This window comes from Sinocyclocheilus rhinocerous, unplaced genomic scaffold (genome assembly GCF_001515625.1).
Source record: "Sinocyclocheilus rhinocerous isolate Xijiao unplaced genomic scaffold, SAMN03320098_v1.1 scaffold293, whole genome shotgun sequence".
Taxonomy (NCBI): domain Eukaryota; kingdom Metazoa; phylum Chordata; class Actinopteri; order Cypriniformes; family Cyprinidae; genus Sinocyclocheilus; species Sinocyclocheilus rhinocerous.
The window spans coordinates 368,774-389,746 of NW_015643297.1; the positions used below are offsets into that span (position 1 = coordinate 368,774).

Below are 20,973 nucleotides of genomic sequence, written 5' to 3' on the forward strand. Positions count from 1 at the left end.
AAAAAAATAAATATATATATATATATATATAAATATATATATATATATATACTTGAAAATAATTTGAAAACAACTATTTTTTTTTTCTTTTCAAAGAATATTTTTATATATATTATTTTTACAACTTTAAAGTGTCACTACTAATGGAGTATTTCCATGCACACACACCAGACTAAGCGATAATGAAATTTAGTGTTATTTACATTAATTATTTTCATTATATATAAAATATAATGTCATATAATAAATCATATTATAGCAAATTATACATTAATTTGCTGATTAGCTGTTTTGCTTGTTTAACTATTGGTTCATTTGCACACAAATACAAGCTAATGAAAGGAATGATTGCAGAGAATTAGTTTAAAATCCAACACCAACCAGTGTGATTTACGCTGTAAAGATAAGTGTGTGCCTATCTCACTGTATTGAGCATCATGTGGATGCCTAGAAGATAAACTCTGTGGACAGTGACGCAGCAGGCGATGGAGTCACATTCTGGCAATAATTGGCCCCATCGCGATGTTTCCATGGGGGGGAGAAATTAATTATGAAGGGACGTCCCTTATTCTTTCTCTCCTTCAACTTTTTTGATGTGCACAGGCAATGGCAAGACCACTCTCGGTCTCTCTCTCCGGTTGCGCGCAAGTCTCCTTTCCTCACCGTTAATCCACGTCTTCCACGTGAGAAGCGGCGGTGGCGGTGCTTGCTTCTGGCTTCCGCCCTTTCGTCCGGGAGTGCAGAAGAAGCCCTTTTCTGCATCCTGTGTGAATAATTTACAGGAGCTGCCGGTGCCAAAGCTTTCAAGGTCGTCTGCGATTCAGTAGCTGTGGTACAGGAAGGGCCTTTGGCCTCATGGGGAGTGCTCTCTCTCCCATGTATCTCCAACCTTTTAACTGCAAATCCACCAAAACGGGGATGGGGGATAGGGCTGTTGAGGCCAGGTCTCTGGTCTGCCACCACCCTTCAAGTGCTACTTTTGTATGGGCAGCTCTCTCGGGCATTAGGGAGGAAACAGCAGGGCATTTTTCATTAGCTGCTCCCCTGGCACAGGCCAGTAAAAAAAAAGTCCACATTCAGAAACGAGCTCCCTGCGACTGCCTGTTCACACACAGATCTGCTATTGTGCGGCTGACCTTTTTTTAGTTGCTGTACTTCAAAAATGTGGGAAGGGGCTGGAGCGGCGATAATAAGGAATATGAAAACAGGCGTCTAGTGAAGTTCTGTGAGAGCTGCGCCACCGGAGGAGTCTGAATCGGGCATTGTTAGCCAAGGTCAAAGCTTTCAGGGTCCTGTGGATGGATTAGGATGAGGAAGAGAAAAGAGCATTTGACGCCAATTACCCACGTCGGTCTTACTGAGCGGTTCTTATAAATCAATATCCGCTGCCTGAACACCGTGCAAACTGAATTGAATCTTATTTTCGGAGAGCTGTCATGTTCAATTTGTACCTTTCATCCTTAATGGACGAAGCTAAAGCATTGCTAATATAAGCTGTATGAGGCCCAAGATGCTGAGCTTGTTAACAAAGCGGGTTGTTTTCTCAAACAGGCCAACAAGTTCAGGGCCGTACAGCCCATCTGGAAAACGTTCATGCATTACCGTTCGCTAATGGCCGCTCTTTCTCTACATTCTCTTCCAGCGCTGTTCCTCAATACTCCTAAAATGGAGGTAATAAGTCAGTCGGGTACTGGTGATAATGACCAATCTAAGCCGGCCCGAGGTGACTCTCCGGGCACTCTCCTCGTCTTTCCTCCATCCGTTTTTGTTTGCGTAAGTGCCTCATGATGAGCCTGGCAGTGCTTCTGTGCAAATGAGAATAAATAGTCAGGGTGTCTCGTGAGAGAGGACTGTGGGAAAAATAAATCAAGCTCCCATTAACAGCAGCTTCCAGCTGCTTCAGAGCAACGGACTCCAGCGGCAGCCTTTTATCCGTCTATCTGTGTTTGTTTAGTGCCACTGCTATTTATTCATCATATATATAATATTTTATCCCCTAGCACAGAAAAATATGAATTCGATATTCCCTTCTTCCTAATTAAAGTTTAGATTGGCTTGGTAATCTGATAGATTTGATTGGCTTGGTAAACTTGGGTTGGTAAATCCTAGATAGGAAGTTGTCCCTGCTGACATTTCCTATCGATAATTAGTGTTTACACACACATTGTGCCTGTGGCCAGAGGAAGGCTAAATTTTCCTCAGCCTCACGCACACAACTTGTAGCTCACAGTTTGTAGCTCAAGCTTTGAGAGGAATCCACAACAGCTGACTAGTTAGTGCTCAATCTCTCCTTTTAGTTTTGCCAGAGCATTAAGAGCCATATGTTTATCACACACTCCTGATTCTCCAGTCACAGATGGCCAGATAGGGGTTTGATCCTATCCCAACAGCAGAGCCTGGCAGCAAGTATGCCCATGAGATCTGTTCCTGTCCCAAGCAGTGGGGTCTCAGCCCTGCGGTGTCTGGATATAGCTGCCCTGGATCCACACAGATTCTGTGAGTGCAGGGCAGAGAAACCTCACCTCACACCCCAGAAAAAGATGCTGCTACTTCACCCCCTACTGAGGTCCAGGATGCCTCCCGCTGTTCCCCTGCAACCTGCAGTGAGGCTGCCTGATTCTCAGCGTTCTGCGCTAGAAACGCACCCGAGCTGGTTCATCAGCCCATCTAACCCCATGATGCCAGCGTTTTAATAAGAGCAAAACAGCCTTGCCCTCTCTGTCCTGAACAGTGGCGTAAATGATTCCCTCTGTCCTTGGTTTTTAATCACAAGACTTTACTGTCTACATAGCACTTTTTTTTGGTGAGGTGTCAATAATTTAGAATATTCATGATGATGAGGAACGCATACCAATCTGCAAGCTAGCGCCTGTATCGTTTGCAGTTTTCACACTCACTTTCCATGCACATTTACAAAATGCCAGCAGGCATTTATTCAGCTGTCAAACCAGACAGATTTCTTTTTAGCGTTGTTTTTGCCAAGGGCTTGCATCACTTCGAGTGCTGTTTTTTTCACGGGTATTTATTCATCCGAGCGCCACGCTCCCGTTATTTGCACCAGACGCTTTTAAGCAAATCTTGAAAGAAATCTAGCTGCCGCATCCCATAAAGGCATAAATGCTCATAATGATATTCTATAAACGTTCATCAACGACACCCTGGGGAGAATTACGTCATGTTCGTCTTCAGTTGTGCAGATGTATCCAAAAGCTCATTACCTAAGCAATGGCAGGTTTAAAAACAGTATTTGTTACTTGCATCAAAAGCAGGGCGATGCTCAAGGCTGAGAATAGTGCTTGGTAGAAAATTCTGAACGTTCATGTGTTTATTTTAGTTTTACAGATTTTACAAAAACTCAATTTAATGTGTTAATTAGAGTGATAAATGAAAAAACCTACTTTTGATTTGACACAGTTTCAAACCTACTTTTGATTTGACACTATGCTAATTGTGTGAGCCAAAATAGTGACAGGTGACAGTGGCAGAAAATATGTACATGGAAAGACCAAATATATATATATACATATATAAAAGCTGGAATGTAAGATTAATTAATTGATTTCAATTATAAATTGTAATTAAATTAATCTGTTGACAGTAAACTTGTAGGAAACCTCTTTAGAAACAATCACTATTTTTGCAATTCCATTTGTTACCTAAAGTGACTCAGAAATCGATCTACATCAGTGCCTGTATCGCATTTTCTGTAAAAACAAAATTAACAAAGATTGTCATCTGAAGCCACATTCCATTCAAATGCTCTTCAAATTGCTTGAGGTCATGCTATCTAAACACTTCATACCTCATACAAAACACCCCAGGCAAATTATTTGTTATTACTGTTATTTAAAAAAAGAGGATCACACAGCAGTATTCACATCAGACTGATGATCAAGCCATTCAAGTGCAGACATATATGCATGATTTTTTTTATCAGCATGACAGCCAACCTGAATAATAAATAATAACCACTATTATGTAATGCAGCACAATCCAGTGTCAATGCCAATCTGAAAAGCTTTAAGTTGTTAGGATAACGATACAGTAGAAAGAGCCTTCTGTGAATTTATTTTCACCCGTTTGACTACATAATGATGTAAATGTGGATATGGGTATAATATAAAAAGAAATATTTGATCATACATCTTACCATTTTTAAAAAAATGCAAAAGTAAATTTTAAATGAGAATTTAATAAACACTAAAATAAAAAAATAATAAATAGAGTTGTGGGAGTAATTTAAAAAGAAATATTTTACAAATAGTTTTTAATGTAATTTTTAAAAATTCTAAATAAAAATTTAATGATTTTATATATATATATATATATATATATATATATATTTCCTATCGATAATTAGTGTTTACACACACATTGTGCCTGTGGCCAGAGGAAGGCTAAATTTTCCTCAGCCTCACGCACACAACTTGTAGCTCACAGTTTGTAGCTCAAGCTTTGAGAGGAATCCACAACAGCTGACTAGTTAGTGCTCAATCTCTCCTTTTAGTTTTGCCAGAGCATTAAGAGCCATATGTTTATCACACACTCCTGATTCTCCAGTCACAGATGGCCAGATAGGGGTTTGATCCTATCCCAACAGCAGAGCCTGGCAGCAAGTATGCCCATGAGATCTGTTCCTGTCCCAAGCAGTGGGGTCTCAGCCCTGCGGTGTCTGGATATAGCTGCCCTGGATCCACACAGATTCTGTGAGTGCAGGGCAGAGAAACCTCACCTCACACCCCAGAAAAAGATGCTGCTACTTCACCCCCTACTGAGGTCCAGGATGCCTCCCGCTGTTCCCCTGCAACCTGCAGTGAGGCTGCCTGATTCTCAGCGTTCTGCGCTAGAAACGCACCCGAGCTGGTTCATCAGCCCATCTAACCCCATGATGCCAGCGTTTTAATAAGAGCAAAACAGCCTTGCCCTCTCTGTCCTGAACAGTGGCGTAAATGATTCCCTCTGTCCTTGGTTTTTAATCACAAGACTTTACTGTCTACTTAGCACTTTTTTTGGTGAGGTGTCAATAATTTAGAATATTCATGATGATGAGGAACGCATACCAATCTGCAAGCTAGCGCCTGTATCGTTTGCAGTTTTCACACTCACTTTCCATGCACATTTACAAAATGCCAGCAGGCATTTATTCAGCTGTCAAACCAGACAGATTTCTTTTTAGCATTGTTTTTGCCAAGGGCTTGCATCACTTCGAGTGCTGTTTTTTTCACGGGACGTTAGATTCCCACAGCTGCCCTGCATTAGTCTCCGATGCGACTGTGCCGCTTCTATCTGGCAACTTTTGTTTAAGATGCAATTCCTGATTTAACACTACTTGTTTAAATGTGCTGAATGCACCTTCATTAGGTGTTGCTTTGACTAGGAACACTTTCATTCCTGTGTTAACTTTCTCAAAACACTTTTCATACTCTCACTAGCTTAATTACCCCACTATTGTATGACAGTGTGTATGTATATTGCTCACTTCTGTCATTTTTGTATTTTTTTTCTAAAACAATGTGAATATTTTCACTACAATGTATTTTCCATCACATTTAATGATTTATTGCATTTAACAGCATTCTGTGGTGGAAATGACATTTTTGGACTTGCTAGTGCTGAATTTATAGAATTATACTTACACATATATACACATGAAAAAAAACACAAATACAATTATTATATAATAATTTTTGCATAATTTGACAAAATTAAAGCTTGACTGGAAATGACCAAATATAAGGTTACAATAATAATTAGTGATATTTACCTTGATTTTTCTTTATACATCACATTTCTCCTGTTTCTCTGAAGCGGTTTTCTCCTTAGTAACCAAGTACACAAATAAAAAATTTTAAAAAACTTTGCAAATCTGGTGGTTGTAGTGGAAATGATGTAACTGCTAAGGGTCGTAATTATTGTAAAACATTTGATTTAATTAGTTTTCAGAGTAAAACTAAATTTATACATGAAAGGAAATTCATGTAGGAAAGGAAAAGTAGAATAAATACATTACCATACCAAGTTTGGTGTCAGTAAGATTATTTAATGCTTTTGAAATAAGTGTCTTATTTTAACTAAGGCTACATTTTTTTCTTTATCAAAAATACAGTAAAAATAAAGAGTAATATTGTAAAATTTTATTACAATTTTAAAAAAGCTGTTTTCTGTTTTAATAAAATTTTAAGAAATTATTCTTGAGATGCAAAGCTGAATTTTCAGCATCATTACTCCAGTCTTCAGTGTCACATGATCCTTCAGAAATAATTTTAATATACTGATTTGCTGCTCAACAAACATTTCTTATTATTATTACTAAAAATGGTTGTGCTGCTTATTTTATTTAATTTATTTTTTTACTTTTAGTTCAAAAGTTTTAGTTAGTTTAAAAAAAAAGAACTGAGCATAAAAGTGTCTATAGATATGAAACACCCAAATATGCAACTCAAGCAAAACAAACACATGGAGCAAGACACTCTTCATACACATCTATACAGTATCTGCTCACGGTGCACTACATTACACTAAGACTCATTCTCATCCGTTTCTCATCGCTCCTCACAGGGTGGGTTCTAATTCCAATCTGTACCTAAGAGGATTGTAAAGCACACACCCTGGATTTGGTCAGAAATTGATACGAGACCTTGCCGTGCTTTAATTGATTAACACTCGCTTTAGATCCTGCGCTGCCTCTCAAAAGTAGAGAGGTCTTCCTTAAGGCGAGAATCTCTGCAATGAAGTGGTACGCCGCTGATTAATTTGTCATGATAGGAGCTTGATGGGCACTTTGTCTTGGAGAAACAGCCGAATGAAAGAGTGTGTGATTGACATTGGGTTTTAATTACGAATTAAAGGCCTCCAGAGGGTGGCTTGGAGTCTGTTTCCTCAGGCTTTCGAAAAAACAGACCTAATTAATTAAATGAAATTGAGTATGTAAACCATCCTGTCTAATGTATCATTCATGTTTAAGATGTAGTAAAAATACAAGGTGGAAACAGATTTTAAAAAGTACCTGTTTTGCACATGGAAATTAGGGTTTGAGTCTGGCCAGTGTCACTTTCTTGTCTTATACATACATATATATATGTAAATACAGACATACATACAATAAAAAAAAAAATTATATAAATAATTTAAGTGCTGGCATCACTTTCTTCAAGGGAATCTTCAGAGGGCGAGGTATGACCTCATTATACGGCAAAACAAGGTTTGGTTATGGGGTGTCCGCATGGAAATATATAGGTCGGCTTCATAAATATTTCATGCAAATGGATAGCTGTTCGCTCTAGTGAGGATGAAAAAAATCGGATGCATTGGGATTTACACACTCATTTGATTAGAGAGATTGTAATGGCAAAAGTCGTCATTTCCATACTAACCTGCTTTCCTCCCCAGACCTTTAATCTCAACTATCCTTAAAGTTGGCTGTCAGATAGCCGGAGCATTCCTCATAAACTCGAAGGAGGGAAGCGACATTTTGTGGAGCACTGCAGATTTTTCTTATAAAGCCAACGATAAGGAGAGACAAGGCGAGGCCATCTCAATATCCCCCATTTATTCTCATTACTAGCGGTAATCATTACTCACTCCCTCTCTCTCTCTCTCTCTCTCTCATTTGTTCGTTCCATCTTTCTTGAGGTATTCCCTTCCCCCCCAGTAGACGGTGGCTATATTTGGAGTAGAGCAGACAGATGCTGTTTACTGTCCCCAAAGATCTCCAACATCAGAGACAAAGAGAAGCAAACTCACCTGCATCTACAACAAACACAAACACAGACTCTATAGTGCTTACAAACATGGGTCTTGGGAAGATTCTTGACAATGATGAAAGATGAGAAACATCTAGGAAAGTAAAAATGATCACACTAATCTCTAGAAAAGTGCAGACAGAAGTGGTCAGGACCACAAGCTGAAAAAAAAAGCCTTCTTTATGAGAATCGGTCTCTTTTCCTACTTGTTTTCCAGTAAAACTATCTGAGAATGTTTTGTTAAGTCGTGTTATGCTTTTGTCATTTTTATTCATTTTTAAATATTTACACTTGGCTTTAATTTATTTTTATTGCCGATTTAGTAATTTAATACTTCAACTTAAACACAAATTAGAAATGTTTCCTTGACAACTAACTGAAAAAAAAAAAGTTTACTTTTTTACTTTTACTTGAAGTTTTTTTTTGTTAAATTTTTTCATCTAAAAATTATATTTTATTTCAGTTTTATTTAAATTAATAAAATGATTTTAATAGTTTTTTTAGTGGCAGACTGGCAGATTTTTCACTTGATTTGAACTTATTTATACTTAAAACAAATAGAAAAAAATATATGCCAGTGCATTAAGACAAAAATCTCCTCTACACCAGTGTTTTTTAGTATAATTTATGTACTATGAAAATATTCATTAATATTTGAATAAGAATTGATTTTTATATTTTCAAAATCAATTTTAATTTAAGTTTTAAGTTTAAGTTTAATTTTGTTATGTGCTTTTGTCATGTATATTTAAAAAAAATATTTGTAACTAATTTATTTTTATTTAATTTTTTAATAATTTTAGTACATCAACTTAAATGAAAATTAGAAATCTAAAATCTATCTAAAATTTTTTCATCTATTTTTTTCACCATTTATATTTGCTAAAACTTTACAATACGGTTCATTAGTTAACTGTATTAGTTAACATGAACTAAGCATGACCGATACTTCTACAGCATTTATTGATCTTAGTTAATGTTAATTTCAGCATTTACTGATACATTATTAAAATCAAAAGTTGTATTTGTTAATATTAGTTAATGCACTGTGAACTATGAATAAACAATGAATAACTGTATTTTCATTAACTAACATTAACAAAGATGAATAAGTACTGTAACAAATATATTGTTCATTGTTTGTTCATGCTAGTTAATCCATTAACTAATGTTAACAAATGACACCTTATTGTAAAGTGTTACCTTGTTTTATTTTATTTCAGCTTTATCTGAATTAACAAAAACATTTATTTTTGATTTTTAATAGTTGTAGTTTACAATAACACTGCACTGTACTGACAGTATTTTTTTTCACATGAATACAGAATATCATGTTTAGACTTAAAAAAAAAAAAAAAAATGCCAGTGCATGAAGACAATATACACTCATATATTGATATACATCTATCCTCTTAGTTCTATATCTAATATACAGTTGATATTCAAGTAAATTTTTCTTGTTTGAATTTTTTATAAATTAACTGGAAAATAAGACAAAATACTCATTAATAATAGGATTTATAGCAGTGCACATGCTCCTAACCAGATGCACTGTAATTAAGCAAAAACTAAAAACGCTTCAAGTCTCGATTTTTGTCCCTGACTGTCCCGAAATTGGTCCAAAAGCCCCATTTTTATAACTGTATACACCTCAACCACAACATAAAGATCTGTAGAATCCACAATATTCCCTACAGGTACTGTTTCAGCCATGCACTACAGTGTCTAACTCCACTAATTAGCCTAGCTATTTTCTTGAGCCGAGTAGGTGAGCTAATGAGCTACCTCGAGTGACCGTAACAAATAAAAGGTGGGAATCGTCCTCAGTGGTGCAGCTTTCGCCCTTGCCTGTGGCTGCGATGTAACAAGTGTGCTAATTGGTGTTCCCTGTTTTCACAGGTGTAAGTGTAACCTCCACGCCGGTCAGTGCTCCCTCCGTGACGGGAGCCTTCAGTGCAACTGCGAGCACAACACCACTGGACAAGACTGTGCGGCCTGCGAGAGAGGATTCAAAGCCAAGTCCTGGAAGCCCGGCTCATACCTGCCCACCCCGAACGGCTCCCCGAACATTTGTACGAATTATACACCTGCTGTATTCAGTAACGCGCACAACACCTGAGAGGAAGCAATGATTTACGTACCGTGTAGAAAACTGGGGCATCTTCACTCGCTAAGGAAAGTAGAATAGCACAAAGCTGTCAAGTAAACTTAGCAATAAAACGAAAACAGGCATATTGAATTGGAAAAATGTACAGTTCATCGCTACTGTACGTTCACTGCATGCAAAAGCGAGGCAGGTTTCTGCATTTTTTTAACTCTTAGATGTGCTCCAGAGAGGTAGAGGAATAAATAAAATAAATCCACAAGAAATAAACTCTCTCATTTGTTTTAACTTCTTCTCTTTCCGTTTGCAGGTGAGGCGTCGGGAACATCTGACAGTAAGTGGCATGCTAATGGAATACGCTGACTGTTTTTTTTTTGCTCTTTTTGGCCTCTTTATTTCATGTCGTTAACAAGACGTCGGTTCTGATCCGTCCCTTAACTGTCACTGTGAACTCTGATGGTGTGATGCATTTTTCCACAGTTTTCTACTTCATAAATGTTTCATGTGATGTAAGACGCAAAGCATTGTAATGCTGGCTAGTGATGTATGAGGGTGCGCTCTAGGTTATAGGAAGTTTCAGTGCAGTTCTGCCCATTTGTGGGGGTCTAATGCTGTTTTGTTGGAAATCTGAGGTGATGACTGATCTCGTGAGGAATGTAGAAGAATCTTTTTCCTCAAGATTATTCTTAAAGGTGCACTTGGTATTTTTTTCCAGCTTAAAGGTGAAACTTTTGCATTTTTAGTGATGCTAGTGGCACATATATTACTAAGTTTTGCATCGGAAGAATTCAGTGGCACTTTTGAAAAAGTTTCAAATGGTTTAGACTTGCATGAGATTAACGATCTAGTCATATCAGCTGCATAAAAGCTGTTTAATTAGATAAGAAAGTTCTCTTCTCTTGGTGGTGGCCATATTGAGATCACATGACCAGCTGAATCCTACCAACATTTTTCCGACACTTTCTGTTGTCGAATTAATTAATAACGGGTAATAAATGTGCTTCTGAGCCTGGTATAAATCAATGTCATCTTTAACCAAAAAAATTAGCTTTTGCATGATACTACCAGTAGTGTAGGTGTCAGTATCAATTCAAAGACCAGAAAAATTACTTAGTGCACCTCCAGTCATTTGCCAGAAGAAGAAAAAAACAGGCTATAATGTTGTTCTTCACTTTCAGTGCCAACACTAGCAGTTACGCTTGACCCTGCCACTGCACCAATGTCTGTAACTACATCCATAACACCACCCACAATCCAACTGACCTCAACACCAGCCACCACAGGATCAGTCCAACCTGTCACAGTATCCCAGACTCCGGGTACATCAGCGTCTGTAAGCACGTTGACAGGTCAGAGCTGGTTTAAAGTCCATAGAGTAGTGCAGTTTGTGGTGTGATGGTCTGTAGGTTAAAATAGGTTAGTCTTGTAGTAGGTGAGCAGTGTTCAGTAGAAGAGCTCTTTAGATAAACTAGAAGAACATAACAGAAATGCATAAAAGTATCAAAAAGTATCTTAGTATTACAGTGCATTTTTGGTCATGTTAATACTATGGTATTCTGAGGAAATACCATAGAGTACCATGTAAATTACATGGTACATGTATATGGGCAGTTGACAAATGGACATGAAAATGAACATAAAGCTTTACACTACTCTTCAAAAAGTTTGAGGTCATTAGGGGGAAAAGTTAGGTGTAATTATTTGGCAGGGATGCATTAAATTGACCAAAGGTGACAGTAAAGAAATCTATAATGTCACAAATGATTTCTATTTTAAATACATGCTGTTCCTTTGAACTTTCTATTTATCAAAGAATCCTGAAAAAATGTTCCACTCTTCCAAGAAATATTAAGCAGCACAACTGTTTTCGCTGATAATAATAAGAATTGTTTCTTGAGCAGCAAATCAACATATTAGAGTGATTTCTGAAGGATCATGTGACACTGAAGACGATGCTGAAAATTCAGTCTTACCATCACAGGAATAAATTGCATTTTAAAATATAATAAAACAGAAAGTTACTTTGAATTGTAATAATATTTTACAGTATTGCTGTTTTTTTACTGTATTTTTTATTGATTAAATGCAGCCTTTAAAAAAACCTTTCTGACCCCAAACTTTTGAACGGTAGTGGATATATTTGTATAAGAGACTGGATTTTGTTTATACTTATACTGTTTTATATACTTCATCTAAGTTTTTAGTATTTTAAGGTATGTAATATGTAAATTCATGACCAGCTCTTTTTGGAAACACACCCAATTAGATAAGTCCAATATATTTCAACAATATTTTATACTGTATATATTAACATTTGACAATATTGATGGCATACTGCAAAACAACAACCATGTTATTGAAATTGCTAAAATTGCTTTATTTTTATGGTTTCCTGTCCAACAAATTGATGAAAATATAAGAGAAAATGGCCTTAAGAGAAATTACAAGTCATGTCACCTGCCCATGTACCACAAGTACTGGCATGTGGTATTATTACCATTTGAAACCATAACTGTACTATGGTACCATCACAGTGCTTTTGGGAATCTTTTCTTCCCAACCTCTGACCAATGAGTAACACTCACTGGAGTGAGAGCAATTTATCACGGTGTGTGTCGGGCCATGGACTCTCACACGCCTCAGGGTCCCGCTGCCTGCCATCAAAAACACATGCAGAAGACACATTAATACATTATTTCACTCAAAGTAATATGTTGAAATTATCAACTAAATTATTAGGACCTGTCAGAATGGCCTGATTTTGGAGTTTGTGATGTCATTTTTTTCAATCATTGCCAAGCTGGAAATATTTAATAACCCTCACTGGAAAGAACTGGGATTGTTTGGAATGGGAAAAATAATCTTCCACAGTATGCAATGCAGATTTTGAAGGTCTGTCAACATTTGTCCACAAAAAGTAATGTTTTATGTATGCTTAATGATGTGACACTCACCAAGGACTCTTTCAGGACATTGCTGAAATCTGAATAGTCAGATTATGAAACTTGAGTCAGATCTTTCTTTTGCATGCAAAACATCTGGATTCCAGTTAATCTCAGTCTCAAACACCCCCACGGATAACTAGCAACAGCTAGAGAAACTGCAAGTTCTGATTGGCTGGCTGCTATGTAACTTCTGTGAGGGTGCACGGGTTTTTATCAGTTAGCTGAGAAACAAAGTTTTAAATCAATACAATGAACACGACATTAAAATTAAAAAGACAATAGGTGTGTCCCAAATCGCATACTTATGCACTATTCTATGACGTTTTGTAGTATAAATAGTGCAAGTAATGTGTTCACTGAAAATTCCAAAAAGAAAAAGTGCACTTTAAATACCCGGATGATGCACTTAAATAACCGAAAAAATTAAGTGTGGAATGTTGGACACTTCATGCACTCAACTGTCGCAGCTTTAATTACGTAGCGAAGGGGGAGGGACTACCAGACTCCGATTATGAATGACAAAATAACCATATATAATTCATACACTTCATGATTGAGTACATAGTGCGTAAGTACATAGTGTATAAGTGCATAGTGTATAGTGCGTCATTTGGGACGCAGCTAATGTTTGAGGCCGTTACTACAGAGCTCCCATGCGCATGGAAATACATTTCTCACTGAAATACACATATATATGAACAAAATAAATGTTCATGTCTTTTGGAAAATTCTATTTTCTACATATATTTTTTAATTACACTACCGTTCAAAAGTTTGTAGTTGGAAATATTTTTTTTAATGTTTTTGAAAGAAGTCTTTTTATTTATTTGATCAGGAAGACAATTTAAAATAACCCTTTTCTATTTGAATATATTTTAAAATGTAATTTATTCCTGTGATGACAAAACTGAATTTTCTGCATCTTTACTGCAGTCTTCATTGTCACATTGTCACACTTCGGAAATCATTCTAATATGCTGATTTGGTGCTCAAGAAACATTTCTTATTGTTATCATTGTTGAAAACAGTTTCATATTTTTGTGGAAACTATGATACATTTTTTCCAGGATTCTTTGATTAATAGAAAGAACAGCCTTTATTTGAAATAGAAATCTTCTGTAACATTATAAATGTCTTTACTGTCACTTTTAATCCATTTAATGCATCCTTGCTGAATAAAAGTATTAATTTCTTTGAAAAAAAATATTTTGAACAGTAGATGTGTACTTAATAAGTATTCAACTAGAACTTTTCTTTTTCGAGTGAAATCACTATTAAATATTTCTTAAAAATTAATTTCCAGGAAATCACAAATAATTGGAAAGCAATGTAAATTCAGTCGATGTGTGAGAACTCATTAGTCGCACATAAACAAGACATCAAAAATCTAACTCTGTAATCCAATCTGTTTGCTTTGAAATAATCAGTGTATTACTTTACCCTTCATTGAATGCCAGTCTATTACTGTGGCATGTATGACTGATTTCAGATTTACCCACCTGTAAACATCAATATTAAAAAAGAAAATGGGTTTGGTCATTTTACAAGCCTTCTAGTCCAAGTCGGCAAATACTGGCCAGAATAAATTAGAATGTGGAAGCAAGTCTTGTTGAAATCTAGTTGCTCTAGTAGGACTGCAGCAGCAGTGACCTCTGCACTCGTCACACTGAAACGGGAAAGTTATCAGCATATGTGCTTCAGGGGCAAATCAAGACATCATTACCAAAATGATCTCCAAACAGTCCTGGGATTGAACCCTACTGCTATCCAGTGTCATTATTTTATTTTATTTTTATTCAATTTTACTGTGTGAGAGGATGAGGAATAAAATATGGAAGCACCGCTCATTCCATTCCTCTTTCCTGGATAGAGTGTTTGGAAACTGTGATAGAAAGCTCTCACTGTCCTAAAGGAGAAGACAGAGAGGAAAACAGAGTGAAAGAGGGAGAGAGAGAATGCAACAGAGAAAGACAGAGAGCAGGAATTTGGAGGAAATGGATGATGAATGTTTATTAATCTTGTGGGCCTCCCATCACACTAAAAATAACCCTCATGCATTTATCCAGCAAGGGCAATGTTATTGCACATCTTCATGCCCAAGTGTATGAGGCAGTGCACGGGGAGAAGCATCTTGAAGATTTAGTGAGCAACTGTGCGTAATAAAGGTGAAATTATTCATAATTACTGCAAGGAACTGGCTCTGTTCCAAAACCAAGTGAACTTATACAGCCTACATTGGCGCCTGCCTTCTAAGACAGCATGCTAACTGAAATAGAAGCTCCTAAGTGACTGATTGATCTAAACAGACAGAAACCTAATGGGTCATACAACCAGCACTCCTTAAAGCAAGTGTATGCAGTTTTGTCTACAGTTAAGTGAGTGGAATTCACTGTCATGATTACAGTGGATAGCTGCACATGTGCATTTGTTGCTGCTGTAATAATTCACCCTTTTCACGAAATTTCGTACCCACTCACCAATCTCACATACTCCCAGAACAGACGTTTGGGGGAGAGTGTGAGAAAGAAACAAAAGTTATTCGCCTTATTAGAAGTCAGTTAACCATCAGAATGATGGTAATTGAAAAAATAAAATAACATCTTACATACAGTTGCTTTAAGTCAAACACACAGGAGAGACAGTGTGAGGAGACAGACCATTTGTGGAAAACTGAATGGGAGAAATGGTAAGGCTCAATATGGTGCGTGATGGAATAGAAGCCCCGCCTTTCATTTGAATGAGCCAATCATTTTGGCTGTTTGCATACTCTAGAATCTACATGCACATTAACCGGACCAACCTGAAGAGTTACATTTTTATTTGATTTGATTTTTGAGCTAAAGTAGTTTAAATATAAAATGCAAAAATATATAAAATATACAAATATACTTAAAAAAAACTTAATAAAGAAAAGAAAAGGTATGGCAAAGAATAATCAAATTAATCTAAATAACATCAATTAATTTATCCAATAAGTGTGTGTTCTACATTTCAATAGCATCAACAACAAATCAACTATAAAATATGACAGTGTTACCTTACATTTCACTACTCTGAAATGCTCATATACTACTGAAACGTAATCTTGGAAAACAGTTTTGGAGATTTTGGTCTTTCCTGTTTCAAGTACATCAAATTATTGATGTAGATTTTCTTGTGTTAGAGTTTGTGAAACTCTAATAAGCACAAAATACATATGTAGCGAATCAGCTCATGGGGAAATATGAATAATTAATCATAACTAGTTATAATTAATTATAAATATTTAGATCCGCTGTAGATATTTACTTGACCTCTCAGGGTCAACTGTCTGTCAATTCTAAGAACGTTAATTTCCTGGTTAAGGGAAATAACTTTCATACTGTAGCACTCACACATATTATGTAAAATAGACTACTGTTTTATTACATTTACTATTTTTAGCCATACTTTTTGCAATGAATAAATATATTTATAAATCAGCATTTCTTATACTTTGTCGACCATCTTGGATAGAATGTCACAATGCATTTTGGCATTGCATCCTTTGTGAATCATACATTCTGCCATAGAATCTGTCCAAAAGGCATTTTCTTAGAAGGCAGCACAGTCATCCTTCCTACCTTTTGGAACAGCAGGAGCACACTTATGATGCCTTAAATAGTCAGCTTACTAGACTTTGGAACAGAGCCATTAATTCACAACATTGCAAGCCTGTCTTGTTTGTTTTTTCTCTCTCAAACAAACACTCTTTCTTTGTTTCTCTCTTTCTTATTCTAATGTGGCCAGAGACTGAGAGCGGTCTACAGTAGATCGGGTCAATCTTTGCCTGCTCTTTTGGTTCTGGTCTGGTTCGGTGGCAGATGGGGGGGGGGGGTTTGACGTGAGAAATCTGCCCGAGCTCCAGCTCTCACGTTAACCCCTCATGGCCATATGCCTGCCCTCCTGTTACCCGCTCCCTGCTCACCAGCCCTGTACCGAGCTCCTCGCTCTCTCTCACACAGGCACAAATACACTCTTTGTCTAGAAAGCATGACTGCACTGCAAGAGACTAATTTGATTAGTAGCCTGGTAAAAGGCACTGGATGATAATTCCTCTCTGGATGCTTCTACTGATCATTCTGTGTGAATGGACATGTGTGACACATGTTAAGAAGCATGTTAAAAAATCGTTATGAAAGACGTTGAATAAACAGTCCACATAGACCAATATTTTTAAAAAAGCACAGTTGAAACAAGAACATATCAACTCCTAAACCGCTTTTTGTCTATTCAGTGATTTTACACACCTGCCACAATAATGAAAACCTAATTTCTTCGTATCTTCATTTTGGAGCTTTAAATATCATACAATTAACGTGACTGATGGCTCTTTTTTTTTTTACACAAAGTAATTTAGTTTTTCATGAAAATTTTTTGACCTTCTTTGGGACCCCTAAAAACAGCTGTAGACCCCTGTACATTAACGTTCAAAGGTTTGGAGTTAGTATGATTGATTGACTGATTTTTAAAGAAATTAATAGTTGTATTCAGCAAAGACTTGTATATATATATATATACATACATACATACATACATACACACACACACACACACACACACAAATATTAAGCAGCACAACAGATTTAAATTTTTTATAATAATAATAATAAATGTTTCTTGATCAGCAAATCAGCATATCAGAAGGATAATGTGACAGTGAAGAATGACACAAAAGGCTGCTGTAAATTCAGCTTTGCCATCACAGGAATAAATTACATGTTAAAATGAATAGAAAATAGAAAACCATTTTAAATCGCAATAATATTTCACAATATTACTGTTTTTACTGTATTTTTGATTAAATAATTGCAGCCCGGGTAAGCATAAGAGACTTCAAAACATTTACAAAAAATCTTACTGACCTTACTGAACTTTTGATTGGTAGTACTGTAAATGGCCTCTGTTACGATGTTCTTACTTTTTTGAGAAATTAATAACTGAAAAATGTTAAATAATGAATAAACTATGATATGTAAATGTGGTCGGTCATTCAGGTATTACATCATCCAAAAATCAAAATTCTGTCATCATTTACTCACCCTCATGCTGTTCCAACCCTTTATAACCTTCTTTCAACTATTCATTGGTTCAGACGTCAGCGCCATGACTTTCCATAATCATCCTGATGGAAGGAATTTTGCATTGCATTATGGTATTAAAGAGTATATAGTACATCAAAGTCTCTTATTTCAAAAGAGAAAGTAAAATCCTATTTTCCATGATATGTCACCCTTTATATAAACCAGTTTGTATAATTATAAAAATGCAACACTCTGATCTCAAACAACACAAACCCCTGTGTGAATCTCTGAATTATTACAGAGAGACTGAGACATAAATTATTTTCATCCACGACACTAAGACACAACACTAAATAAAACATCTATCGGTAATACGGGCCATTTTTTTATTAGCAAACCATATAAATACAATAAACCCATGGAATTAGGGAACAGTGTCTTCAGCCATGCTTTAATTATGAAACACTGGGGAGGGACACAACCTTAATAAAACATCAGCATGCCTGAGAGCAGGAAGTATCGGCCTGCTGCGGTGCTCACTGTGGGCTGCCCACGCTGAATCCCAAAGCTCCCATCAGCACCGGCGCAGTGTGAGCTGACATGTCATTCCTCTTCCAAAGGGAAGACACTTGCTCCTACTGTGACAGCCAGACAACAGCAAACAAGCTAACATGCATGAGACGCCAAATGCCACGTTCCATATTTGATGTACAGTACTGTGAATTCTGGCATAGACAGAGATGATTAGCATTGAGCCAGCATTGAGGAGCATATTTGATGTTAAGTAGGGTAGTTTTTTTTTTTTGTCGTTGTGTTTGTGCACACATGAGTTCATACACAAGTTAGTATGTGCACACATTCAACCAAAGTACTATGGTAAAACAGTGCTGTTTGGATGCTACCATGACAACATGATCTCAGTATTCAAACCTAAAGTCTGATTTTAGCATGTGTACATTTTTCTGTGACTGGATAGACATACAACGTCATATTAACATTTGAAATGTAAGCCATTTTATTATACAAACAACTTTAGAGATGTTATGAATACTCATAGTGCATTCGATATGTTTTTTAAATAACGGAGATTATTTAAAGGGGTCATATGATGCTGCTAAAAAGAACATTATTTTGTGTATTTGATGTAATGAAATGTGTTTATGCGGTTTAATTTTTTTTTGGTTTGTTTGTATGAGTCACGGTTTAAAGTACATTAAATGCAAAAGATTTTTTTTTAAATAAATTGCTTGAATTAAAAACTGATATATTAATGTAATAATTCAATATTAACGTTATAATAAATTTTACCTGATATATTAATGTAATGGCCGATATAAAAAAAAAACTAAATAAAAAGAAATAAAAAAGAAATACACACACACACACACACACGCACACACACATATTATAAATATATAATAAAAAATACATAAATACATATAACTACATATAACATATAACACTTAACTACAAGAGATTTAGGTGTTAAATAAATTAATATTAAAATGAATATTAAATTCATAATAAAATTGTGTTTTAAAAAAATAACTTTTAAATTGGCAAAGGTAATGTGCAAATGAGCATGCAGAGTTAAATATCCAGTATTGATATATACCTATAAATTTGTGTATAAAAATGTATGTGTAAACTGTATAAATGAAAACCTATGAAACAAATGATATCACCTTGACCGTGATGGACATACCACATTATTGTTATTGTCTGCAGTATAAGGACATGTTTTTATGACTGACTGATGTCTTGTGTAAATCCATACCTCATCACAATTGTGCTTATCTGAGTGCTTATTTTTAGTGCTTGTCCTGTTTATTGCTGTGGGCTGCAGCAAAGTGTCTTTAGCAGTGCTTTTATTTGTGGTCAGCGAATAGCTGAGATCAGGCTGATTTAGGCTCTGATGGGCAATACTGTCGTGGTATTTGATCCCTGCACTGGCGAGCTCATCCTTCTGTCTGCTGACTAGACACGGCCACCTCCAGTGACACATCGACTTCTCCTCCTGCCCCTACAGGCGGCTCAGAGGTCCCTGAATCCCTCACCAACACACCAGGTGACACAGGCAGAGACTGCATTAGCATCTTAAAGCAGTTCAGCTGGTGGATACAGACTTGATCTATGAAACCTTGTTTAATGGACGTGCTTTTAGCTCCCTGTTTTGCATGAAAGTCAACATGAAATGCTATTCGCAATGCACTTCACTAACATAATATGAGGCAATTCTGAAGGAATAAATAGTGCTGATTTTTATTTCATGTTGACTTTAAAGTCCCTTTTCATTTCTGTTTAGTTGTAGATGGACCGTAGTGCATTGCCTGTCTGTGGTGTTTTATATTGTTTTAGCTTTGTGGTTGAATTTATACTAGTCATGGAAAAACATATAATGTAGGATAATAAAATCAGTAATAACATCTAAAAGCAATAATCATTATCATCAGACATTTATTGCAATACATTAAAACTAGAAAACAGCTCTTAACGAAAAAACGGAGTGATTAAAGTTTTATTTTATACAACCAAATGTAGCTAGATGTACCCACTTGTAATTTTTACAGACTTTGTATTCTTTTGCATAAGTACAAGTATGTTTTCCAAAGCTAAAATTAAAAATAGAAGTGTTAACAGTAGGAGGTAGCTGGCCCTCTTTACTTACTCTCTCGGCTCTCGACTCAACGCTGTAATTTTACTGTCCCAAGTGCTACTTGTGACAAGCCTTCTGCCCACAATGCCAGCTGCTACCATCTCGAGCCAGACCAACACCTCGTCTTTAACTACAGTGCCATCTCCGTCTAGTCCAACACTCACAGTCGTACCCACAGCACCTGACCAGCCAGGTAAGAGAACTTTCTGTACATGTCACAATCACAATTTGGTGACAAGTTTGCACAAGACAATAACATACAAACAAACTTTTTTCTTAAATGTCTTCCAGTATTAAAGGAACACTCCACTATTTTTGAAAATAGGCTCATTTTCCAATAGGCCGATATGGCTAGGAACTATACAGTGAAAGTGAAAGTGACATAACGTGGCCAAGTATGGTGAACCATACTCGGAATTAGTGCTCTGCATCCAAAGTGCACACACACAGCAGTGAACACACACACACACCGTGAACACACACC

General features: G+C 36.3%; 1 protein-coding gene across 1 annotated transcript in view; it reads left to right on the plus strand.

Annotated features, from left to right (window-relative positions):
* The window catches only part of LOC107757289 (netrin-G2-like), a 65,886-nt gene that overhangs the window by 31,474 nt on the left and 13,439 nt on the right, over positions 1–20,973 (plus strand). The window contains exons 4-8 of the mRNA XM_016574731.1: positions 9,642–9,814; positions 10,157–10,180; positions 11,025–11,195; positions 19,815–19,901; positions 20,545–20,682. Coding sequence (XP_016430217.1) covers positions 9,642–9,814; positions 10,157–10,180; positions 11,025–11,195; positions 19,815–19,901; positions 20,545–20,682 — 593 coding nt within the window. The remainder of the gene's footprint in view (positions 1–9,641; positions 9,815–10,156; positions 10,181–11,024; positions 11,196–19,814; positions 19,902–20,544; positions 20,683–20,973) is intronic.